General features: G+C 37.4%; 5 protein-coding genes across 5 annotated transcripts; 3 read left to right on the top strand and 2 right to left on the bottom strand.

Annotated features, from left to right (window-relative positions):
* Positions 1-70: 70 nt before the first annotated feature.
* Positions 71-2144, top strand: LOC147294574 (ARM repeat superfamily protein). The gene is made up of 6 exons (XM_086233314.1): positions 71-578; positions 700-827; positions 911-1069; positions 1166-1351; positions 1528-1734; positions 1835-2144. Exons 1-6 carry the CDS (start codon positions 74-76, stop codon positions 1853-1855), a joined length of 1206 nt encoding a protein of 401 aa, XP_086089440.1. The 5' UTR covers positions 71-73; the 3' UTR covers positions 1856-2144.
* Positions 2145-2990: 846 nt separating this feature from the next.
* RAD52-2 (cobalt ion-binding protein) lies at positions 2991-5718 on the top strand. The gene is made up of 4 exons (XM_086230570.1): positions 2991-3464; positions 3559-3596; positions 4439-4530; positions 5281-5718. The coding sequence occupies exons 1-4, from the start codon at positions 3112-3114 to the stop codon at positions 5416-5418; spliced, it is 621 nt and encodes a 206-aa protein (XP_086086696.1). The 5' UTR covers positions 2991-3111; the 3' UTR covers positions 5419-5718.
* On the bottom strand, positions 5630-9997 carry LOC147294572 (Gut esterase (DUF1350)). The gene is made up of 10 exons (XM_086230567.1): positions 9690-9997; positions 9501-9570; positions 9139-9263; positions 8708-8816; positions 8548-8611; positions 8391-8446; positions 7853-7960; positions 7140-7289; positions 6305-6475; positions 5630-6171 (listed from the first exon to the last, which is right to left on the bottom strand). Exons 1-10 carry the CDS (start codon positions 9917-9919, stop codon positions 5935-5937), a joined length of 1320 nt encoding a protein of 439 aa, XP_086086693.1. The 5' UTR covers positions 9920-9997; the 3' UTR covers positions 5630-5934.
* Positions 9990-11762, top strand: LOC147294571 (putative glycosyltransferase At3g07620). The gene is made up of 2 exons (XM_086230568.1): positions 9990-10996; positions 11087-11762. Exons 1-2 carry the CDS (start codon positions 10206-10208, stop codon positions 11571-11573), a joined length of 1278 nt encoding a protein of 425 aa, XP_086086694.1. The 5' UTR covers positions 9990-10205; the 3' UTR covers positions 11574-11762.
* A 133-nt stretch (positions 11763-11895) lies between these two features.
* On the bottom strand, positions 11896-14315 carry LOC147294570 (classical AGP protein). The gene is made up of 5 exons (XM_086230569.1): positions 14011-14315; positions 13594-13705; positions 12585-12656; positions 12275-12495; positions 11896-12186 (listed from the first exon to the last, which is right to left on the bottom strand). Exons 1-5 carry the CDS (start codon positions 14118-14120, stop codon positions 12078-12080), a joined length of 624 nt encoding a protein of 207 aa, XP_086086695.1. The 5' UTR covers positions 14121-14315; the 3' UTR covers positions 11896-12077.
* Between the last annotated feature and the right edge of the window lie 4654 nt (positions 14316-18969).

The following is an 18969-nucleotide window of genomic DNA, read 5'->3' as shown; positions in this document are numbered from 1 at the left end:
CGATCCACGATCAACGATCTACGTTGTATGAGATGACGTGGTAATTATTAGAATAAAAAGGAAGAAGAAGAAGATGATGATGATGATGATGGGGTCCGTCGTTCTCAGTCCAAAGAAGAAGAAGATGGGGCGTGTGTGTTCATGGGTACTAGTAGTAATGGCGATGGTGATGGCTGTGAGGGCAGAGCGAGTAGTTAACAATTCGGGAGGGGTATATTGGTCCACTTCACAAGAGGAGGCTCAGGCTCATGCTCAGGACGACGATTCCGCCGTCGCCGACTTCGACGCCGACGGCGGCTTCTCTTCGCTCGATGGAATGTTGCAGTGGGCCATAGGTCACTCCGATCCCGTTCAATTGAAAGAGAAAGCTCGAGACGTCCAACGGTTGTCTCCGTCGGACCTGAACAACCGTCAGCTCGAGATAAAGCAGCTCATGGACGAGTTGAAAACGCCGTCGGATGCACAGTTGATGCAGATTGCGATCGATGACTTGAAAAATTCGTCTTTGTCTCTGGAAGATCGACACCGTGCTCTGCAGGAGCTTCTGGTACTCGTCGAGCCAATTGATAATGCAAATGGTAGGTGTGATTTGTGATTCGTGAATTGTGGTTTGGGGGTTGGGGTTTAGGGTTTTTGTTTGTGTCTTGTAATGGATTGAAGTGAGTGACATGGTTAACTTAACTTGGTGTCTACTGTCAGATTTGAACAAACTTGGGGGGCTTGCTGTGGTTATACGAGAGCTTAATCATCCTGATGCGGATACAAGGAAAATGGCTGCGTGGGTTCTTGGGAAAGCCAGTCAAAATAACCCACTTGTTCAGAAACAGGTATGTGCTGGAGATTTTACATTCAAGCATTGACAAGTAATGTGCTTGAGAATATCTGATTGACTAAATTGCAAGCATCTCAGATTGTGGAACTTGGGGCACTGTCCAAGCTTATGAAGATGGTAAAATCTGACTTCATAGAAGAAGCCACCAAAGCATTGTATGCTGTGTCAGCCTTGATCCGAAACAATATAGCCGGTCAAGAATTGTTCTTTGAGGAAGCTGGGCTTTCACTACTTCAGGTGACTACATCAAAATGAGTAAAGCAAAGCATTTGAAGTAATTTTATTTTTGTAGCAAGGATTATGGCAACTGAACTGACAATTTTCTGTTTTTAGGACATAATGAGTGATTCAAGCATTGATATCAGACTGCGGAGAAAGGCTGTGTTTCTTCTGGGAGATCTTGCAGAGTGTCAATTAGAAAATACGGATAAGGATGAGCTACCTTTTTTCAGTAATCGCGTTTTCTTGAAATCTATGGTTGATCTAATATCATCTGCTGACCTTGATCTGCAGGAGAAGGTAGCATTAGTGTAATGGCATCTTTTTGTTGTTGCTGAATTTCAGTTTGTAGGGTCCAAGTTATATTTGGATATGCTTACTGCACTTGGACACGCTTTGCTGATTGGTTAGGAAGTAGATCACTTTATGATGGCATGTATAATAATCAGGTTTTCATTGTTTGAAATGGCATACAGGCCCTTGTTGCGATTAAGAACTTTCTGCAATTCAGGACAACTGAAGCTTCGGTTTTTAAGGACTTTTGTGGATTAGATGGTGCATTGGAGAGAATGAGGCAGCGGCTGCAAGATTTAATGACAGAGGAATTTCATAGAGATTACGCAATGGATGTGGAAAGCCTCCGCAGTGAAGTGCAGCTGATCTTCCATAGAAAGCTGGATGAGGTAGTAACTGGACCTGTTGGATTTCGATTGCATTCTGTTTACTTTTAGTCTTAACTAGCATCCTGTAACTTTGTTTAACTTAGCAGCTTATGAATGGCAGGTAACACTGGTTCCCACATGATGCGAATGCTATCCGCCAACATTACTTACTTGGAGGCATCTTGGTAGTGCTCTTGTAATTTATGTGATGCTCTTGGTCGTGGATATGTACATAGCAAAACATTTTGACATCTTCACTCCCTTGAAGAAAGGCATGGGCTAGGCTTTGTAGTTTGTTGTAATCATAGATTGATTGATGAAACTTCATGAGCAGAAATGTTTTATATTTAAGGTTGATCTCTTTTGGAAAATGAGGTGCAAGTGTCTTCTATTGTATTGGATGGTTTCCAATTGAAGTGTTGGGGTTCTCATTTTTGGAGAGTTTGTGATTGTGTAAGATCTTCAGTAATTTGTTTTACAACACCTTTAAAGTTCTAACTTCACACATCATCTCTACTCCTTCACCTACAATGCCGGAACATGAGAATGAAAGAAGCCTTTGAATAAATTGTTTACAGACATCATTTGTTTTGAAAATAAATGTTCAACCAATTGGTACTTAATTAGTTGCGGTTGGCGTACAGCACCTGTTAGTTGTTATAAAATACCGTGGACATTTATTTTATAATGAAAAATACATATAATATTACGAGACGACCCAACCCAACTACCCGTGTTGCAAATTGGATGGGAGAGGGAGTAAAACTCCGTTGTATATGTCTTTTGTGCCTCTCTTCTGTTGTGTAATCATAATAAAAAATCTAGACATAAATAATGAATACATTCATGGTAAATAAGTTTTTTTCTTCTTAAAACAAAAGAGATTAAATTAAGTAATTGAACGATGGTTGGCGCTCTGGAATTCATTTAAGTGTTTACATGTACCCGTTATAAAAGTGATGTAACAAGTGATGAAATATACATATACAATAATATATACGAGAGATACACATCATACACGAGAGCTGATTGGATTGAAATATATTTTAAGTATTTATATGTCTCCGTTGCATGAAAGTTAACATGTAATAAGATATATATTACCCAATAAATGTATACAACAAGTATCATACGAAAGTTTTACTCCGAATTGAGAGCCATGCTATGTCATTGTCAATTTGTCACGGTTTCGGACACGAGGAGTGGACTAGTAAGTAGGGGACAAAATAAGGAAAATACTCAAAAGGTGTGAACTTTGAACACAATTGTTAAAGACTTTGAACAATCAATCGATCAATCATCTTACACTTCACCTACCGGCCCAGTCCGAGACTCTTGAGACTCGGAGAGACTGCGCGTGTGTTATTCTTCGTTTCGGGTGTGGTGGTCGAGCTAACAATGGCTTTGCAGACCAATCCCAGCAATACCCTGCTCCCAAAATCTGCACCCGTTCTCTCTTGGGCTTCGCCCAAGGCCCAGGTCCGAACCCGACTGGTGGTCGAAGCTGGTCCAATCTTGGGGCGGAGAAGACGAGGAGGAGGGCGTTGCGTGTGTAAGAGCAGCGATGGTGGCAAGAAGGGAGGAGGGGTGCCCAATTCGAATTATGTGGTGCCCTTAGACAAGTCCTTCTCGTCCTCCAACTCCTCCTGCATCACTCGCCCCCTCGCCGAAATCCTCAGAGACCTCAACAAGCGAATCCCAGATAACATCATCAACACCCCTCCTCCCCATCACTCCACCTTCATCCCCTGGTATTTCATTTAATCTCTCTCTTTTTTTTTTTTTTTCTTTCTCTTTTCCCAATCAAATCTCATGTAATTTTGTGTAATTGGGTGTGTTCTGTAGGTACCATGCGAACCGGATGTTGAGCTTCTACGCTCCTGGTTTGTCTCTCTTCTTCTCACCTTGCTTCTCACCTTGCAATTCTCTTGCAATTTGCAAATTCATTAAGCAAATGATCATAATTTCTTATTACAATTACCATCAGAATCTTATTGCTGTCAGAAAACCCAACCCCTTTTTTTTTTAACAAGGTTAGGCAATCTTATGGTAATTTCCCAACTGTTATTCTGTGTTCATATGGTGTCATTCGCTCCTTCCTCTTTAGCAACTTGTTCACCAATCCATATCTGATTTCAACAAGCATTTAGTTAGCTGCATCTATATAAATCTCATGCGTTTTGGCCAGGAGACTACATGTTATGCACATTTTATATCTGTGCAAGTACTCAACTCAGTGTCGTTTGTATTTAGTGTATATTATGGCAATAGTTATTTGCTTCACCTGTTACCCTGGCATGAATGATTTCACTTTTAAAATCCTGAACAATATGCGTACCCAGTCTATGATGTCATCTCAGTATCCAGGTTTTCGCATTCTCTCCAAATACCAACATGATGGAATGCTTGAAACCACTAGTTATACTCATATGTCAAATGCTTGAGCCCTCTAGTACTGGCTAGCAAACCATTATATAGTTATTGCATTCAGCATTGTACCCAATTCAAAAATCGTCTTAGTTTGCAAAACCCCAACGCCTGCATTATGAGTTTCAGGCAGTGTTTTAAGATTACCAACCCAATTCAAATTAATTAGCTTGTAGTTCAACTAATCTCTTGCCATTTATAGTGGATTTCTGACAGTAAATTTATTTTAGTTTCCTTGACCAATTTTCAATGTTTATAATCTCCATATCTTATTAGTTGTTAACACCCTTTTTGGCAGGATGGTGTGGAGAAATCCGTGATGTAATATTTTCTGACAATGGAAGTGTGACTGTGGTATACCGTGTCACCATACGTGGATCTGACGGAGAGGTGTGGCTCTTCTTCCATTTAGTGTGGTTTATTTCTATATTTACTATTCAACAATATTCATACCTCTAACCATAGGATCCTTCTTTTCTATCACTTATTTTATTGTACATGCCCTTACAAATCATTGCTATCATAATGGGGGAGTAAACTCCATAAACTCCATTTCATTTGCTTTCATTCATTATTGATTGTAAAAACAAATGATGTTCTCTTCCATTGTGGGTATTGTGTTTAATCTTATGAAACATCCCCTTAGCTTTAGGCCCTTATAAAATTCCAGTAGGAAGGCAATTTGTTGGTTTTGAAGGTTATAGATCTATGAACTTTAATTTGTTACGCTTGCCTCTATAATGAAATCGAGTTTATGTAACTATGTCAAAATTAAAGTCAGGGAGGTAACTATGGTCAAAACTAAAGCAGAGAGGCATCTATGTGTAATTATTTCTTAAAAGCTTTATTTTTTGGGAAGAAGTGTATGAATGTGATTTCACAGCTGTGGATTCTTGTCGGAGTCTTTTATCTCCACAAGTTCAAACTGTAAATCTCATGTGATAATCAGGTTCTCTAAGTTCAATCTTTAGTTAACAACAGGTAGTGACATGAAGAGCATAACACTAATTAAAGAAAATAGGTCAATGTTGTACTACTTTTGGTTATTAGTGAGTTGCTCTTACACTGCTAGTGATGAACATGAATACTGTTTCATTACAGTTCTAATATTTGATATGTTGATCTGACACACCAATACAGGCACACCGCGAGTCAACTGGAACAGTATCACCCAGCGATGGCGCCATTGTTGATCCAGTTGCAGCAGCAGAGGAAATAGCTTTCTGCAGAGCATGTGCTCGGTTTGGCCTCGGCCTTTATCTGTATCATGAGGTTTAGATGCAAGACGGCAGGAGGGTTGACCGGCTCAATGTGTCAACTTTTTCGTTTAGTTCATTAAGAAGTCAGATTGTGCTTTCTGCCCGTTGATGTAAATATCTGACAAATGAGCTTTATCATCACATATACTGCCTCGTATTGTATGTATATGATTCAGTTTGTGGGAAACAAATAATTGTGCAAACACTGCAGGGCTTAATGTCTAATACTGTGAAAGACAAATAGATATACATTGATACATTACAGTTGCGTATTTATGTATCAAAAGTAAAAGTAAACTATTTTATCCTTGTTCCCTGATGCGTGGTTCTGTTACGACTTACAACCTAACAAATATACATTTACATTTAAACTAAGACTTGTAGAGACATGTTTGATCACTTCTATAATTGGTCATTGCTCAGATGGACATAAAATGAAGAGTAAAACTGAATATGAATAAGGCTTTATGTCCGAAGCAATTCTATCCTTGTATCAGTGTGATAATCATTTGTATGGTATTCTTGGTCCAACTCATCACGGCTTCAAAAGCTTGGGACCTGTATTGGAAGCCATCCAAGATGCAACCACATCCACAAGTAGGTCTACGTCTTTAGATATTTCTGCACGAAGGATCTTTGAGTCTACTACACCTAATGAGTTGCCTACTTCTTTAGCAACTGTTTCCCATGGTGTCCCCGTGGTGAGATTAGCCAAAATCTCACTTCCGCGATTTACTGCATCTGCCATTGCTGGAGGCACATCAGGGAGAGCCTGCAAGATAGAAATATTATTTATCTAAATTGCTCGACTCCGGAACAGATTCTAAACATACATGTGAATTACAGATCTCTATAATTAAAAGCCCATAGAGATCTATTCGCACTAGAGTTTCCATGAAAATCACCTGTTGCAGAGGAAGCCCATGATCTCCAGGCAATAAGCGAATTGACATGTCTAGCATAGAACTGATGGCCGACTCTGAACTTAGCACCTGTGCTAGTATTGAAGTCTCATCAATCATATCATCCTTGAACTTCACCAGAAGATTCCTGGAAATACCGTAGTATGATTTTATCTGAAAAAAGCGTTAATAGATGGAAAATGTAAGTGGTAAACCCAGAAAAGGTTAAATAGAAGAAAATTGCAGCAGGTAAGGGCACCCATGACTGTTTTCTTCTAAAAGTCAGTGAACAAGCAGTCCACTGAAGGTACAATGAAAATCTCTAACAACCAGTTAGCTACTAAACTAATACAGCAAATATCTAATGCACAAGCACAAAAATCTCAAGACAGTAGCTCCCAATCCACACAAATATAAAGAAAAGGTCTATCTCTAAATTTTTTAGAACAGATGATTTGAAATGACATGAAATAAATCTTTTGATTACCATGGACCTCTCTCTTTGGACTAAACAGGCCTCATCAACAGACTCGACCAATAGGCTTAGTCTTGGGTTTCCAAAAAAGTATTTATTTTCCAACCAAGCTATTGTTGCTGCATCAGTATACATATATTCAGGTTCTTAAAGATGCAGAATGGCTTTAGGTGTATCACAAAGTGCAATTTAATTACAATTTGAATAAAAAAGAAAGGCAATCAAATACAACTTGAATTTTTATAACCAAAAAAATGAATGAACTGGTTAATGTCAACTAATTGGTTAAAAAATTATATAATCATATGTTCAATAAAAGCATATCCATGAATATTTGAATTAACTTGTTATAGGTTTGCTTACAAGTCGCCGAGTTTCTTCAGGTTTTGGAGCAAAATCTTCTCTTCCTTTAACTAAGTCCATATACAAGGGAGGGAGCTGCTCGATTAATGGAAGAACTTGCTTCATGATGGGAGGGCTAAGGTTTTCAAATTGCTTGAAAGTCATTTCTGCCTGCAAGCATTTCCATAAGAATTGATGAGACATCTGTTCAGGAGTCTTTAATGCCAGTCAATATTTATGACAACAACAAAAAAAATAATCGGTACCTTGACCAACTCCATGGAAGGAAAAATCATTTGCTAATAAAATTTAAATCTAGAAAGCCAGAACATACATAAATAACAACTTGAAGAGCAGATTCACAGGTCTATACTTCCGCGGCACAGTATGAGCATATATATTTTTATTTTCCTCTTTAATAAAACATTTTATGTGATGTTGACCCATCTAACACTGTTCTTATAATTCTTCTTCACCAACAAGAAAAATCCACGACACTAACAATAACATATACAAAGGGTCTTGGAATACATGGATACATCAAGAGACTTCCATATATAGGTAAAATCTGTCCGTTATATGTTGAAGCTTTTATGTTACTAAACATATTAATCACAAACAATGAATACATGCAATTACTTGATGAGATTATAATAAAAAAATCAAGCTTTATGTAGCATGGTTCAAAAATTTAAAATATATGTATATAGGACATTAATAAAAATAACTCTCACCCCTAGGCGGATTGTTGGTGATGATGCAATCTGTGATAAAATGGGTCCAAGGCTTTGGGCCACTGGAACAAGAACAGGTGAGAACAGAGGAACAGCTGAGCTTGCCTCCTGTCATATTATGGCAGAGCAGTTTCAATGGATCTTCAATGTTTTAAAGAAATAGTTATAGAAAACACATATCTTGTTATGATGTAAGTGTCTGCAAGTGGTTGTTTTTTTTTTTGGTTACTTTTTGAGAAGTAAAGATGATGCATGCGTTGTAGGCACGAGAGAATAAAAAATGGTGTACAATTCAGCTAGTTTCTGCCTAAAAGGAAAAGAATATTGAAATTTTCCGTCCACTTGGTTATGCACAGAACCTAGACAACAAGGGGGAGTAGAAAGGATGTTCAAATTTTTATCTATAGAATTATGTGCTTCATCTTGCTCCTCTAAATGTTCTCGCAGAAGAGAGAATTCCACCTCTAGTTATCTCAATTAATTTTCTCTCCCCACCAAGTCCTGACATATATGCTTATGAATTTATGAGGTCAAATACCTTGTTGTTGAATGCCATCAACACATTCCCATTTCTTTGAACAGCATATCTTGAACCTGGCCAAGCAATTGGTCACCAACATAATGAATTACTAAAACTCCAATCAGTTGCACCCTTATGAGCAGTTCATTAGGGGAAAACTAAAAAATGGCAATACCGATCAAAAGGTGGATGACAGATCCCAAAGAATGGCCAATGCCAAAAGTAGGAAGATCTTGAACCTGCATAACCAAGCATCTTAGATTCTGTTTAACTATGGAAGAAATAAAGCAGAACTAGAAATAAACAGATTCTGAAGAGAACAAATAAAAACTCACCGTATCTTTAAGAAACCGATAACACCGATCAAATTTGAATTGGACTTCATCTGCAATGAAGAAGTGATCAAATCCACTAGCATATGGTGTTGCAATCACCAAAACACCCCTGCAACACAAAAATAGCTGTATCATATCTTTCTTTCTTTCTCAAAAGCAGAAAATTCCACTGTAATACCATTAGTGGATAGACTGGGAGTCTGGGACCAAATAATGATTTATCAGAAAAGAACACCAAACGACCAAGTCCAATTGTCTAATCCCATAATAACAACCATAACATTCTGGGCATTAGTAGAAATCATTATATCTTGCAACATGGGGATCCAAAGTTTGTACACAAATATAGTTGTTCTAGCACAACATAAAATATACAAGTTCATTACAAAGTAGCCAAATTCTCTACTGAATCTACAAGAATCGAAACTCACTTTTCTGAGAGGCGCTCAAGAAACAAGCGGTAGGTGAGCTGAGGGGCAGCTCCAACAAATATACCACCAACAAAATGAACAACGGAAGTAGGTTTCAAGTTTTTTGGTTTGAGAACCCATGCTCCCTGCAATAGACAACGACAAATTGGTTCAAAATAAAACTTATTATGCATTTCAACCCAAAGCCATTTGCATTTAGTAATTTACTTGCCTAATGCATTTTTAACTAAATAAACAAGCAGAAGTGGATCCCAAGACATAATTCATCACAGAATACAAGCATAATTGAACAAAATCTGAAATTATGTAATCCAGAAAAGCTTAGTGAATCCGCAAAAGCTAAAATGAAGATGAAATGGTACCTCGACTTGAGTCCAGTCGCCTGAACCAGCCCAAGGACCTTGGGATTGCCTTACAGTCTCTGTAAGTAATCTGGAAGTAGGTAAAACAACAAGCGTTGAATTGGAAAGTAGACTTGAACAAAGGGTAAACAAAGAAGTGCATCAGCCATCATGGTAGAGTTGATAGAAAAGGGCATAACATAAAATAACCTCTCAATCTCAGAGTAGAGCTGAATCCCAGTTGGCTGTGGCTGTGGTTGTGGTTGCTTCTTGGTGGTCTCATCATCGTAGTTGCAGTAGATTCTGCTCCGAAGATGACGACGAGAATTTGAAAGGCTGACAATACGACTCTGCTGTTGAATCACCAGCTGCTTCTTAAACGATTGATGGGGCTGATGGAGATGCGGATGGGTCTGCGGACTCCTTACCCAACTGGCCATGCTTACCCAATTCGCTCTTCTTCAAATTGGGATGGTGGATATCATCTTCTTTCTTTTGCTTTCAACACAAATAATGAGCAACAGTAATAAAATGCCCAAACTCAAGCTCATACCTTCTATACGTCACCGTTTCTGGGTCCCAAAAAGTCAAAAACAAAATAAATAAATGAAGCAGACAGCCCTGTTTGTTTGTTTGTTTCATTGTATGTTACTGACTTGGGAGTTTCTCTTATTCTGGTAAGTGACTGAGGAGTCAGGATCCTCCAACAAGAATCAAGAACCGAAAATGAAGACCCGGTGCTCATCTGTGAAGAAAAGGCCCAGACTCAAACGACGGCTGCTCCTGACCGTTTTGGTGGTGCTGGCAGTGTTTTCATGTTCATGGTTTGCCGTCTTCCTCCTCCCTTTGTCAAAAACCACCATTACTCACAGAGTGACCAACCACATTCTCACTTCAAACACTCACTCAAATTTGGGTCTCTCAGCCTCTGCCCCAACATCTCTTCCTGTAGATTCAGGTCCTTACCACAACTGGCAACTCTTTGCCGTTGACTTCAAGGACATGATCCGAAACTTGAAGATTTATGTTTATCCCACTTCTTCTTCTTCTTCCTTTGCTTCCATTTTCCTTCCCCACCCAAACCCATTCAACCCAAAACTCGGAAACTACTTCAGCGAGCACATGTTCAAGCTATCTCTTCTCCAGAGCTCTCTCATTACGCCCAACCCACAACAAGCCCATCTCTTCTTCTTGCCCTTCTCCGTCAATCTTCTCCGAAACGACCCACGTGTCCACTCCGAGTCATCCATTGCAGAGTTCGTCGCCGACTACACCGCCACCATTAGCCGCAAGTTCCCGTTCTGGAACGCCTCTTCGGGCGCCGACCACTTGTACGCTTGCTGCCACTCTGTTTGTCGAGAGGCAGCTTCCAAACATGGTGGCCTGCTTAACAACGCCATCCAGCTCACTTGCTCCTCCAGCTACTTCCAGAGATTCTACGTCACCCACAAAGACATTGCTCTGCCTCAAGTTTGGCCTCGCCCTCCTCAGCGAGCCCTCAACCCCCCACATTCCAGGTACTTTTAGAAATCTAACGTGTAGTGTTTTCGAGTTGCCATCAAATTTTGGAATTTGTGCTTCTGCTAAGCTGCTTTGTTTGGATGCAGGGATAAGCTTGTGTACTTTGCTGGGCGCATTCAGAACTCTCATATCCGCCAGCAGTTGATAGATTTATGGGGCAATGATACATTCATGGATGTATTCTCCGTGAACCCATCTTTTCCTTACGAAGAAGGGTTTAGGAGGAGCAAGTACTGCCTCCATGTCAAAGGCTATGAGGTGAACACTGCCAGAGTCAGCGATGCCATACACTATGGTTGTGTTCCTGTTATACTTTCCAATTACTATGAGCTTCCATTTGCTAATGTGTTGAACTGGAGCAAGTTTTCAGTCATTGTCAACCATGGCGAGGTTGCATTCTTGAAGAGGAGGTTGTTGTCTATAACAAGACAATCGTACATGAGCATGTACCATAATTTGTGCAAAGTCCGTAGGCATTTTGTTTGGCATGAGACTCCCAAGGGTTATGACTCCTTCCACATGACTGCTTACCAGTTGTGGCTCAAAAGGGGATCGCAGCGTCTGTCATACTAATTCCTGCTTTGTGGTTGAGGTTTGGGCATGCAAATATATGTAATAAAAAAGAGACTCATTTCCTATGGTAGTATGTACCATGCAATGTGTACACCATTCTCTGAAAGATGCAAAAAAATAATGTGGACATTGAAGCAGATACTCATATTTCCATGCCACGTACGACTTGCACCAGATTTTGTTAAACATGATATATATCGCTGGACTAATGAATTTTACACCTCCGTTTTGGTTCACTATGACACATATTAGTTCACTTGGCACCAAATTAGCACGGTGTCCAATACTATAATTACAGAAAAATTCAAGAATCACATACTCATGGGCCCAATGTAATCCATCCATAATGAAGATTCAAGCATTCAACGGATTCTTTTTTACAATAACAGAGTATATAGAATCATAGATATCTCAATGATGTACAAGTAGAAACTCTTCTTACTCAGTGTCTGATATTTATAATCCAGTTACACAGCACGCTTTTATTCAATAATTATAATAGAATTACATTGCGTGTTCAGCGGGTTGTGAATGGTATGTGCGCCGCCTCAGCTGAGACTCTGGAGTAGGCTGCTGCAAGAAGATCTTTGTTGGATCATTGGGATCAACATACCTGCAAAATTAGCAAATCGTAATTTAAACAATGAATCCTTCTCTGATCCACTTTATAACAAGCATCCATGGCAAAATATGTCACTTACGCATGTCTCATCATCTCATCAACAGGAGTTTGTGATGCTTGTAAAGGATCCACATGAGGCTGTGACCCCATGTTGGAGTGTTGATATTGCTGATTATACTGTCTCACTGAGGAGATCAAGTTGAAAAAAAGCGGAACAAATGTCCCACAGCCCCCTTCTTTGAACAAAATCTTGAATGAGTGAGTGGAATATAGAGCCGCAGATTGATTTTCTGGAATCACCTGAAATTGGTCATCAAGACAAATAGGATGCCAAAAATCAGAAGACAGGTTATGGCCAATAATTGGTATCTTATAAACAATATACTTACAGGCTCCACATGACCAGAAATGTTGTTGCAGTGAAAAATTGGTTGGTTAAACTTTTCACCATGGACATAAAGCTGCAAAATGAATCAACCAAAGGTCAGTGAGATGCAAGTAAATGGATATAAAAGAAAGACAGCAAGAGACATCAAGTATATGCCCAAACTGCACCAAGACAAAACAATCCTTACAATCAGAAAACAAGCAAACAAGCATCACATACAACAATACTTTTTAGCCTTACACATATAATAACAGTACTCTCAGCAGAGCCCCGAGAAATAGGCGCCCATGAGCATCTGAAATCCAGCAACAGTGGGTAATTACTGCTGTGGGATTACGTTAATTCGCTGTGAAATTAGGATTCTTGTAGGTGTGGATCATGGCTGGCTATAGGCTTATTTATGAAAAATTTGTGAGTTTTGACATAAAGTTTAATTAAATACAACATACTTCTTCATTAATTGCTAATGCTGTTTGTTAGATAACAACAATGAGCGATGCAGGGTTGTCAAAATCAGGATCGTACATAAGATCCACAAGAGGGACCTTGAGATCAATCATAAGACCATATCAAGGATTTCACAAACCATGTTAAATGGCCCAAAGGAACTTATATATATATATAGCAGAGAAGTCATCGAAATTGATCTAGACCGGGAAGAAGCGCTTGACATAAACAAAGTCTTGAATGTGCTAAAAATACTCTAACCTTTAACCTAAAGCATTTTTTCTTACTCTTTCCAGTCTCAAAAGAAGACTGCATAGAAAGTGCAGGGAATAAGTTTGATATTGGAGGCTTTGTAAATTTGCTTATACTAGACCACCTACATGATTAATTGTAAACACCCTACATTCATATGTCATTCACCATCAGAATTTTCAATTTTCCCATGTGTAAAGACTAATTCTAACATTCAAAGTTTTCCACACATCATTTATCCAAGGAAAAACAATCATCAGAAGAATCATCGTGTACAAAGCAATATAGAGGTAAGACTAAGTGTGACATACCAGAGGCATATCAAAAGCAGCGAAGTTCCCATCAGGCTTCTTGGAAACAAAGACCATGCGTACGTTTGACAAGTAGATTGTTCCTTTTGCTTTAAGACGACCACCATCAGATCTGAAAGTTGAACAAGGCAATACTCAAATTCAACACCAAATAATGCAATCACAAAAACTACTTTGGAATTGGAATATATTTCGACTTAGCAGTTGTTACACTGTCTCCCGAGGTTTACAAATTAAACTATTCACTCATTTTATTCTTGCATCAATCATCAAGCTACAATGTTGGGCGTACACACAGTCAACCGAAATTCCAATCAAAACCCAGAAAACAAAACAACGAAAATTGAATAATTAATGGGAAAATGAATGAATTCCATCGAAATTGTAAGAGAAGGGTAGTGAGAAGTGAGTACGCACCCAGGAATCTTATCGACCTCGAACTCGACGCCGTCTCTGGCCAAGACGAACATCTCGTTGACGAACGGAACGGGGAGCCCATTAGGGAAGAGCTGAGGGTTCACAGCCATCTCTCTTTCTCTTTCGGTTTCGGATTCGGTTTCTCTGCCTCCGCTACAGAGAGAGAGGAATCAAAATCACCGCGTTGCTTTGGTTTTGGTTCGGTCCGAATCAAACACGTCTTCTTTAAATTGCTCTCCAACGCCGTCACCGAATACTCCAGCACCCACCCGCTTTCAGTTTCCGCAACCTTCTCGAAAATGATTTGTATATACCGTTTTTTAATTTTTTTAAATAGAATAATAGGCTATATATCTATATTATCTGAGAATTAAAAACTTAAGGTTTTTTTTTAAGTCAAAATGAAAAAGTTCATTATCGGGCCAGACCATTTGAAAAAATACGATGAGTGATAACAAAACGAACTACTTCAATAAATTGAGCCTCGACACAAAAAATATAAAATATAATATAATATAAGTTTTAAAGTAAATGATTATAAAACCAAAATTTGGGCTCTTTATACCTTTAAGACCCTATGTTTTTTTCTTGTTTTGAAGGAGGTCCAATAACACCTAACCCGGTCCACATTCTAACATTCTTCTCTTCTCCGTCTTGTTTTCTCCGTCTCTCTCTCTGACCTCACTCTGTCTCACCTCGTTGGCTCAGAGCTCGTTGTTGAATGGCTGTACTATGCCCTGGAAGATTTGCTCGCAGAGCTTCTTTGCGATGGCGAAGATGGTCCTGATGCAGGCCTTGGGAATCGAATCGTTTTCGGCGGAGTAGGCTTCGCCGTCTCCCTCTCCCTCTCTCTCTGTCTCCCTCCTTTTCTGTTTCTCTGCAAGTGACGGGGACATACACTCACCTACGTCGTCATGATCGTCGTCCTTCTTTACGAGAGGCTGAGCCATGGCGAAGCGAAATGGATCTCTGAGATCTGGAGGAACTGTACGGACCTGTTGGGCTCGCTCTCTCTATCTCTCTCTCACGAGCGCTCAACAGATCTACAAAGATCAGAAACCCAAAACCTCTGGCAACTAGATCATCGCGACCACCACTGGGCTTAGGGGACTTCGATCTACCGTTCCCCCAAGGTTTCAAGTCACGCCACCACCAGACTCCGGCGAACGTGCACCACGCTCCTCCCCTGAAAGTGGGACTTTCCGGCGTTGTTCTGTCACTTCCAGTGTACGACCCACCATCGGCTCCACTTTATATGCACAGCAAGCTAAGGTAGGATTCATTTGTTGTTTATATCTTTTGCTTGTGAATCTCAGTCTCAATATTTAGTTTATTTTTTGGTTTTTGATTTAGCTGTGTTTATTTCAACACTCAGTGGATGTCTTTGTTCTTTCAATATTTCATCTTCTTGTGGAAGAATACAGTAATGATGGTGTAGGCAAAGAAGAGATAGTCAAGAAATGGGGGTTGGAGCTATTGAAATTTCATTGCAAACTTTTTGTGAAATTTTTGGGTTTGCCTTAGCCTAATTTTTGAATTGGAAGGTACTGTTATGTTGTAGAGGAAAACGAGAATGCTGAACATTTAAATTAATTTGCTAATTGACAGATTAAAGGTTGATTGATTTCTGGCTTCTAATCTTTAGATTCAAGATTCTTCTTTCTAGGTTTTCACCCTAGCTCAGTAGCTTTACCTTTTTCTTTTTCAAAAATAAAACTTGTGGTTGTCACTGAAATGAATTACACCTCTGATGATAAGACCATGTGTACGTGAAACTTTAGACACTTTGAATGCCATCAAGCTTCTATGGTGTGCAGGAGGCCTATGATATCAGTGAAACCTAATACCTAACATATTATCTAGAAAAATTGAGGGGAAAAAAAAACACAGTAGTAGGAACAGTGAAATACAATTTTTATGGCATAGCGTAATGGGTTGGTTTTGATTTGCATTTTTAGATTGTGAGTTTTCGGATTGTTGTTCTTGTTTGTTTCTTTGGAAAATTGCTCAATTGGGTTTTATTCTTTTGGTTGATGTTTGTGTTTGCATAAGGGTGAGAATGGTTGAAGCTCTATCTCTTTTCAGAAAAAATGATTAACAAGGATATTGTTTCTTGGAATACTATGATTACTGGTTATGCTCAAGTAGGACAGATGGATAAAGTAGTTGAAATCTTTGAGTAAATGTTTATTTGGTTGTGGAGAGAATTTTTTTAGTTGTTACTGGTTGTTAGTGACAACTTATTATTGTAATTTTTATGTTTGATTTATTTTGATTTTTATTAGTATTTAACATGTTACTACTACATTTACAACTATTTTTATTGATTTGTAATTGTTACTATTCTATAGTAACAATAATATTAATGTTATAAATTGTTACTATTCGACAGTAACAATTATATTTATCAGTAACAATATGTAAATGAGACTATGATTGTTACTGCCAAATAGTAATTGATTTGGGTTTATTTCTGTTTTAGTTTGTTGTAATTGTGTCATAGGTTTATAATTCATTTAGTTGTTTATGCTTTCACAAGGATTGTATTATGTTTAAATTATATTATTTAATTTATTATTATTGTTACTATCAAACAATAACAATACGTGATTGTTACTATCGGACAGTAGCAATAGGAGATTGTTAATGTCGGGCAATAGCAATAGGAGATTGTTACTGCCGGGCAGTAGCAATAGGTGATTGTTACTCTTCGATAGTAACAATAGGTGATGGCTTATTCACACTATTGCCCCCTGTGAGATACATTTTTTTTCACTTTGCCCCCTGAAACTTAAATCCTCTCAGTTTGCCACCTGAACTTCACACAGTTGTTGCAAAAGACCCTATACCGTCAACTCTGTCAATTTTTTCGTTAAAATAGCTGACGTGGCACCTATATGGCATGAGTGAGACCCTTTTTTAGTTATGTAAGATCCATGTGAACAAAAAAAAAAAAATTTTAAACTAAAAAATAATAAGATCCATGTCAATTTTTTATAATTTTTTTTGTCCACATGAATCTTACATAACTAGAAAAGGGTCTCACCCATGCCATATAGGTGCCACGTCAGCTATTTTAACAGAAAAATTGACAGAGTTGACGGCATAGAGTCTTTTGCAACAATTGTGTAAAGTTCAGGTGGCAAACTGAGATGATTTAAGTTTCAGGGGGCAAAGTGAAAAAAAGTGTATCTCATAGGGGACAATTGTGTGAATAAGCCTTGTTACTTTTCGATAGTAACAATTATATTTACTAATAAAATGCAAAAGATTATGGATGTCTCATCTTGATTTTTTGTGTTTTATGTTGGTTATTATTTAACATGTTTATGAAATAAAAAATACCTAAATTATGAATTTTTTTTGAGTAATTTATGTACTAAATGGCACTGAAATAAAGAAAAAAAATTGCATTTTAAAATACTGTAGCGCGCTACAGTAACGGTTTTTTAAAAAAGTGGGCCGCTACAGTAAACTACTGTAGCGGTTGGGCCGGATAAATAGTAAATTTTAAAAAATGGACTTTAAAAAAAAAACCCTAAGTTTTATTTATATAAAATAAACTTATTTATCATTATAATTTTTTAAATAGGTTTAATTATCTTTAAAAGTCTAAAAATGAACTTTAGAATTATTATCTAAAAACTTAATAATCTCTAATTTATACAATTAGTTGAAATCTTATTTATCAATTGATATATACTTTCCCTGCCTCTATTTTGGCATGTTGTGTCCTTCCATTGTATATGATGATAATTGTCTATGATTCCAGTTATTGATTTTGCTATTGTTTCCCTTTTTTCTTTGTCTTTTTCATTTAATTCACTCTTATCAAATATGTGGATAATTGAATTTGTTTTGAGAGATAAGTGTTATTTTTCTCCTCAGAACTATTACATTTATATCAATTTATTTCTCAAACTTCTAATTTTAAAAATTAAGATACTTAATTTTTTCAATTTTACCAATTGAGGTAATTCTACCAATTTACTCAATAAATTGATACAAATAATGGGCACACGATTACCATTTTTCTCTCAATAAGGATTATTCGTGATGTGGATTTGACTTTGTATAAACAAAGATTTGGATGAAAAGCGAATAAATTGACAAAATTACCTCAATTGACAAAATTGAAAAGTCAAATATCTTAATTTTTCAAATTGGAATTATAGAGAGTAAACTAATACAAGTATAATAGTATAGGAAACAAAATTATCTCTTGTTTTGATGGTGTGGAGATACGTACTATATCTTAAGGGGAGTGTCTCCAACTTGGATTTTAATGTATTTTAAAAGTTCAATGAAATCTAGGTGTCCTTAATTATGATTTTAATGAATTCCAAAGAAATCAAGGTGTTTTTAACTCAGATTTTAACAGATTCCAGTAAAATCTAAATGTCCTTCAAAACTTATAGATGTCATTAAGTGATGAATTTGAATGAATTTTTTACATATAACAAATTTTATGAGAATTTCATCTAATTCTTTTGAATTTTAATGAATTTTATAAATTTTATAATTTATTAAAATATGAGTTGATACACTCTAAATTTGAAGGAGGGAGTTGAGGTTAATTAATTGAAACACCTCAAAAACCTCAAACTAAAGTTCGTTTGGCAAACATCTCGTTGTAGAAGAAATGATGAATAGTATAAGTATGGAAAATACTATTAATCTTGACTTTCTTTCTCTTTTAACAAAATTTTTTTTTTTTTTTTTTCATGAGTAACATATTATTTGCATTAGAAAACAATGTAAGATCAATGTGAGTCTTGTTAGAATGCGTGCTATATAACTGTTGGAAAAATTGAACTAGATAGCATTAGCTGAAAATATATCATAGCTCATAAATCATGATTGTATAAAAAGATTAAAGATACAAGTGATTGTTTATATTTATGATTTATGAACATTTTCGACCAAAAAAAATTTAGCAACATTCTATGTGATCATTTA

Source organism: Dryas octopetala, chromosome 2 (assembly GCF_963921425.1).
Source record: "Dryas octopetala chromosome 2, drDryOcto1.1, whole genome shotgun sequence".
Lineage (NCBI taxonomy): Eukaryota > Viridiplantae > Streptophyta > Magnoliopsida > Rosales > Rosaceae > Dryas > Dryas octopetala.
The sequence above is the reverse complement of the archived record's forward strand: the minus strand, read 5'-3'. Positions and strand labels throughout refer to the sequence as shown.